At 55.1% G+C, this 7,106-nt stretch overlaps 1 protein-coding gene across 1 annotated transcript; it reads left to right on the top strand.

Annotated features, from left to right (window-relative positions):
- Window positions 1-5: 5 nt before the first annotated feature.
- Window positions 6-5,745, top strand: LOC143959387 (CTD nuclear envelope phosphatase 1-like; the record flags this gene model as incomplete). The annotated part of the gene is given in 7 exon segments (XM_077468025.1): window positions 6-62; window positions 157-228; window positions 2,153-2,237; window positions 2,240-2,268; window positions 2,636-2,747; window positions 2,856-2,940; window positions 5,364-5,745. Coding segments are annotated over 7 exon segments (501 nt in total), but the record flags the coding sequence as incomplete, so codon positions are not given.
- Between the last annotated feature and the right edge of the window lie 1,361 nt (window positions 5,746-7,106).

Genomic DNA, 7,106 nt, shown 5'->3' on the forward strand with positions numbered 1-7,106 from the left:
CACGATGGCGTATTGAGGCCAACAGTCCGTCCAGGAACCCCCCCCCAGATTTTATATTAAATGTAAGGGCTTGTGGTATGGGGCCGCTAGGAGCTGTCCCCTCCCCCCCCCCCCCCATATCCTCACTACCACCCCTCTCCCCCATCTTCTCATCAGGTGGTTATAGATAAACACCCAGTCCGATTCTTTGTACATAAGAGGCCACATGTGGACTTCTTCCTGGAAGTGGTGAGTCCATCTATCATCTCTGTATACAGCCCAGGTATAGGGGTGGGGGGTTGTCTGTGTTCTAGGGGGGTGGTCTGTGTTCTAGGGGCGGGTGAAGGCGGGTGGTCTGTGTTTCTAGGGGCGGGTGAATGGGGGGTGGTCTGTGTTCTAGGGGCGGGTGAATGGGGGGTGGTCTGTGTTCTAGGGGCGGGTTAAGGGGGGGTGGTCTGTGTTCTAGGGGCGGGTTAAGGGGGGGTGGTCTGTGTTCTAGGGGCGGTTAAGGGGGGGTGGTCTGTGTTCTAGGGGCGGGTTAAGGGGGGGTGGTCTGTGTTCTAGGGGCGGGTTAAGGGGGGGTGGTCTGTGTTCTAGGGGCGGGGTTAAGGGGGGTGGTCTGTGTTCTAGGGCGGTTAAGGGGGGTGGTCTGTGTTCTAGGGGCGGGTTAAGGGGGGGTGGTCTGTGTTCTAGGGGCGGGTTAAGGGGGGTGGTCTGTGTTCTAGGGGCGGGTTAAGGGGGGGGTGGTCTGTGTTCTAGGGGCGGGTTAAGGGGGGGTGGTCTGTGTTCTAGGGGCGGGTTAAGGGGGGGTGGTCTGTGACTTTGAGGGTTGTTCTAGGGGTTAAGTGTCGCTGGTTGGGGCTGGTCTGTGTTCTAGGGGCGGGTTAAGGGGGGTTTCTGTGTTCTAGGGCGGTATAAGGGGGGTGGTCTGTGTTCTAGGGGCGGTGTTAAGGGGGGTGGTCTGTGTTCTAGGGGCGGTTAAGGGGGGGGGGTCTGTGTTCTAGGGGCGGGGTTAAGGGGAGGGGGTCTGTGTTCTAGGGGGCTGGTTAAGGGGAGGGGGTCTGTGTGCTAGGGGCGGGTGAAGGGGAGGGGGGTCTGTGTGCTAGGGGCGGGTGAAGGGGAGGGGGGTCTGTGTGCTAGGGGTGGGGCAGGTGAAGGGGTGGGGCGGTCTGTGTGCTAGGGGCGGGTGAAGGGGAGGGGGTGGTCTGGTGTGCTAGGGGCGGGTGAAGGGGAGGGGGTGGTCTGTGTGCTAGGGGCGCGTGAAGGGGAGGGGGGTTTGTGTGCTAGGGGCGGGTGAAGGGGTGGGGGGGTCTGTGTGCTAGGGGCGGGTGAAGGGGTGGGGGGGTCTGTGTGCTAGGGGCGGGGTGAAGGGGAGGGGGTGGTCTGTGTGCTAGGGGCGGGTGAAGGGGAGGGGGTCTGTGTGCTAGCGGCGGGTGAAGGGGGAGGGGGGTGGTCTGTGTACGGGGGGCTACCTGTGTACTTGAATTGTATCGCCATTCTATCCATGTTGATGGATTTGTAACACAAACGTACCAAGAGCCATGGCTCCGCCCCAGACTGGCTCCCTTCACACGGACGACCCTGGCGCCGCCTACCACAGCCTGTCTCCAATATAAGCCGACGCTCCAAAACTTCGCTCTTCTTTCCATTTACTTCCTCCAAAAGATGAGCACTTCATCGATGACTGATAGGAAGGGGGCAAGTCCCCTATCCTCGTGTGAATGCCAGCCGTTGTGAAACGCGTCGAGGAAGGATGAAGATGGTCATCTTTGGACAAATGAAATGGAAAGAAGAGGTAAGTCTTGGTGTGCGGCTTATGTTTACTCGTTATTCAGGATGTTCCATTTTGCTACGTTTTTGCAATATGTGGAAAACATTTTTTTGGGGGGGGGGGGGCGAGAAACCATGAGATCCTATGGGAAGATGTCCAAGCCGGGTCACCAGATCTTACTGGAAGACTTCATCCAGCTCAGAGCATAATTGTGGGCGGAGCTGTTGTCCAATGAAAAGGTCAGAGCATTGTGGGCGGAGCTGTTGTCGTCCAATGGAAAAGGTCGGATCCCTGTTGGGGGCGGTGTTACGATGGGATGGTCGCCACCTTCTGGTGTTATATCTCTGAGGTTCTGCAGACGGACGTGCATTTCGGTGATCTTCTGTATCTCCCCCCACCCAGGTCAGTCAGTGGTACGAGCTGGTGGTCTTCACAGCCAGTATGGAGATATACGGTTCTGCCGTGGCCGATAAACTAGATAATAACAGAGCATCCTACAAAGGCGTTTCTACAGACAGGTGAGCAGAGCGTCTCCTCTGTTTTCGGGGGGGGGGGGGGGAGAGCACACCTTCTACGCTACCCGGGGGGGGGGGGAGAGCACACCTTCTACACTACCCGGGGGGGGGGGGGGGGGAGAGCACCTTCTACGCTACCGGGGGGGGGGGGGGGGGGGGGAGCACACCTTCTACACTACCCGGGGCGGGGGGGGAGCACATCTTCTACGCTACCCATAGACATCCCCTAACCGGGAAAAGCATGCTACCCATAGATTGTACCCCCCCCCCCCTCCTCCATCCACGTACAGGGTTCTTCTGGTGTCTGTTAGCCCCTCCCCCCTCTGTGTCTTCTTTGTCCCTGATTGGTCCTCTCTCTCTCTCCCGGCAGCACTGCACGCTGGAGTTGGGCAGTTACATTAAGGACCTCTCTGTGGTTCACAATGATTTGTCCAGCGTAGTCATCCTGGACAACTCTCCGGGAGCGTACAGGAGTCACCCAGGTAAGTGGCCTCGCGTAGATAACTCACCCTCCCCCCCCCCCCCCTCTGTATGGCGCTGGCCTTCTGGAAATCTTCATCTCATCAGACGTGTTGAACTTTGACCCGCAGATAATGCGATTCCTATCAAGTCCTGGTTCAGTGACCCCAGCGACACCGCGCTCCTCAACCTGCTTCCCATGCTGGACGCCTTGAGGTAGGTGACCGGAACCTCCCACGTCGTGTCGCTCCCAACCGGGCTTCCTTTATATGTGATGTTACCGGACTGACCCCCCCCCCCCCCTGCAGATTGTTCCTGTGTGATCACGTGACCACATGGCCAGCCTGGTGTTGCACATCGTGGCCCCCGCGCTTGGGGGGGGGTGCCATCGCTCTTTCGGGTCAGGTGGTGTTGGGACACTTTGTCACTTCATTATCTCACCTGGTGAAGGGTTGACGCACATCACCTATCCAGGGGTCAGTTTACACCCCGTGCCCCTAACCTCCAGTAGAGGTTATCGGGGTTAGGGGCACCCTCCACCTCCCTCCTCCGGGATCACAAGTCTTACCTTGTCGGAATAAGAAGTCCACTCCCACTGGTGGTCCGAATAATTATCTTCCATCTCTGACCCATTGGTGGAATGGGGCCACTTGTTTCAATGCATGGTATATCCTGACCATAGAGTAGATGGTATGGGGGCACAATACCCCCCCCCCCCACACACACACATCTCTGGGGTGAGGACATGCCATGCATTGACACAAGTGATCAGAGTATAGGGTATGGGGTTACTCACTGTCTTCCATCTCTATCGGTGGAAGGTGACCACTTGTTTCAATGGATGGTATATCCTGACCCCTGAGTTGGATGGTATGGGGGGGGCACAACGCCCCCCCATCTCTTGGGTGAGGACATGCCATGCATTGACACAAGTGGTATGAGGTGGGGTGACGGGAGAAACTGTCCTATATCTGTGACCATCGGTTCAGTGACCACTTGTTTCGATGCATGGTATATCCTGACCATAAGAGTAGACTGTATGGGGGACACATCATCCTCCATCTGACCATCGATGGAGGATGACCTCTTGGATGCATGGTATATCCTGACCATAGAGTAGACTGTATGGAGGACACATCATCCTCCATCTGACCATCGATGGAGGGTGACCTCTTTGGATACATGATATATCCTGACCATAGAGTAGAATGTATGGAGGACACATCATCCTCCATCTGACCATCGATGGAGGATGACCTCTTTGGATGCATGGCATATTCTGACCATAGAGTAGACTGTATGGAGGACACATCATCCTCCATCTGACCATCGATGGAGGATGACCTCTTTGGATGCATGGTATATCCTGACCATAGAGTAGAATGTATGGAGGACACACCATCCTCCATCTGACCATCGATGGAGGATGACCTCTTTGGATGCATGGCATATTCTGACCATAGAGTAGACTGTATGGAGGACACATCATCCTCCATCTGACCATCGATGGAGGATGACCTCTTTGGATGCATGGCATATTCTGACCATAGAGTAGAATGTATGGAGGACACACCATCCTCCATCTGACCATCGATGGAGGATGACCTCTTTGGATACATGGTATATCCTGACCATAGAGTAGAATGTATGGAGGACACATCATCCTCCATCTGACCATCGATGGAGGGTGACCTCTTTGGATACATGGTATATCCTGACCATAGAGTAGAATGTATGGAGGACACATCATCCTCCATCTGACCATCGATGGAGGGTGACCTCTTTGGATACATGGTATATCCTGACCATAGAGTAGACTGTATGGAGGACACATCATCCTCCATCTGACCATCGATGGAGGGTGACCTCTTTGGATACATGGTATATCCTGACCATAGAGTAGAATGTATGGAGGACACATCATCCTCCATCTGACCATCGATGGAGGGTGACCTCTTTGGATACATGGTATATCCTGACCATAGAGTAGACTGTATGGAGGACACATCATCCTCCATCTGACCATCGATGGAGGTTGACCTCTTTGGATACATGGTATATCCTGACCATAGAGTAGAATGTATGGAGGACACACCATCCTCCATCTGACCATCGATGGAGGATGACCTCTTTGGATGCATGGCATATTCTGACCATAGAGTAGACTGTATGGAGGACACATCATCCTCCATCTGACCATCAATGGAGGATGACCTCTTTGGATACATGGTATATCCTGACCATAGAGTAGAATGTATGGAGGACACATCATCCTCCATCTGACCATCGATGGAGGATGACCTCTTTGGATACATGGTATATCCTGACCATAGAGTAGACTGTATGGAGGACACATTGTCTTCCATCTGACCATCGATGGAGGGTGACCTCCTTGTTTCAATGCATGGGCATAGCCTGAACCCCAAGTAGACTGTATGGGGACACATCATCCTCCATCTCTGCCAGTCGGTGAATGGGGTCAGAACAGGTGCATTAACACAAGTTGTCAGAGTAGAGAGTATGGTGGACATCACCGCCTCCATCATGTCTTTTTGTTGCTATTGTCACATCTTCTGTTGAATGATCCAACTTTATTAATTGCATACACTAACATTCCTCTTCTCTCTCTCCATTTTCAGGTTTACAGCCGATGTCCGCTCTGTCCTAAGCCGTAACCTTCACCAGCATCGACTGTGGTGACATTGAGCCCACCCCCCCCCCCCCCTCCTCCGCGATCCCCCCGTTCATCACCTCCCTTCCTCCGCCTTATTCCTGCTCCCCATCTACAGACAAAGACTGTACAACCCACCCTCCGAGGAAGGAAGATGCTGACCCATTCCCCCGGCCCACCTTCTCTACCTCTAGGACACTTATCACGGGGGTGGGGGGGAGAGTGGTGACCATGAACTCTATGAATTCCCTCCCCCCGCCCCTTTTTTTCAGGGGCTGGTGTGTGCGTGGGGAGACACGGAGTCTGGTTTTTAATTGTAGACTTTCTTGTATAAAGAGAATTATTTCAAACTCTGTTTGCTGATTGTGTGTGTGTGTACATCCCTATGTGTGTGCGGGTCGTGGAGGCACCGCAGGCGCAGTGGTCACATGAGGCGGAGCCTCCCGTTTCCCCCCGTACATTGCTGACCTGTCTCCTTAGTGTCAATCGCGGGTCTGTAAGTCTCAACAATCTAGACTGCAGCTCTGTTCAGCCAGTCCTGTGATCTGCATTGTACGGGCAGCGTTTGGACCTCACTGTGTGCACTTCAATGCATTTTATTTCTCATAGGGAGGGCCTTGGGTGGGTTTATACTGCTGCCTACAGGAGGACTGGACACTGGCCCAATAGAACTCCTCTTCTACCCTGCAGGCTTCAGTTTTTTTTCCTAGATTTGGTAGACATTAGGACGGGAGGTCTCTAGCGCCCAGATTTTGGTCCTTTTTAATCAGAATTTCCCACTGCACTAGTGCTTGGCCTGGTGTTCTCTGCATCAGCATTTTCTTAGCTTTGCTTCAGAGTGCCGTACCTGGACCACACCGGACTAGCTGTGTGAGGCTAGCCTGGAATGTGAAGCTCGGACGCTGGGCTCTGCATTCACGCTTTCCAGACCTGAGTGTACTCGGGTGGAGTGCCTCCCAGCTCCAGAGCCCCCGATGTGCCTGTGAAGGCTCACTCGGTGGATATGGGCGAGGCCCCCTATGTGCCTGGGAAGGCTCACTCGGTGGATATGGGCGAGGCCCCTATGTGCCTGGGAAGGCTCACTCGGTGGATATGGGCGAGGCCCCCGATGTGCCTGTGGAGGCTCACTCGGTGGTTGTGATCGGAGCCCTCGATGTGCCTGTGGAGGCTCACTCAGTGGTTGTGATCGGAGCCCTCGATGTGCCTGTGGAGGCTCCCTCTGTGGTTGATCGGAGCCCTCGATGTGCATGTGGAGGCTCCCTCGGTGGTTGATCGGAGCCCCCAATGTGCCTGCGGAGGCTCGCTCGGTGGTTGTGATCGGAGCCCCCGATGTGCCTGTGAACACTCACTCGGTGGTTGTGATTGGAGCCCCCGATGTGCCTGTGGAGGCTCACTCGGTGGTTGTGATCGGAGCCCCCGATGTGCCTGTGGAGGCTCACTCGGTGGTTGTGATCGGAGCCCCCGATGTGCCTGTGAACACTCACTCGGTGGTTGTGATTGGAGCCCCCGATGTGCCTGTGAACGCTCACTCGGTGGTTGTGATCGGAGCCCCCGATGTGCCTGTGGAGGCTCACTCGGTGGTTGTGATCGGAGCCCTCGATGTGCCTGTAAAGGCTCACTCGGTGGATATGGGCGAGGCCCCCGATGTGCCTGTGAAGGCTCACTCGGTGGTTGTGATCGGAGCCCCCGATGTGCCTGGGAAGGCTCACTC

Source organism: Lithobates pipiens, unplaced genomic scaffold (assembly GCF_037356315.1).
Source record: "Lithobates pipiens isolate NorthernLeopardFrog02 unplaced genomic scaffold, aLitPip1_a1.2 Scaffold_73, whole genome shotgun sequence".
NCBI classification, from domain to species: Eukaryota; Metazoa; Chordata; class Amphibia; order Anura; family Ranidae; genus Lithobates; species Lithobates pipiens.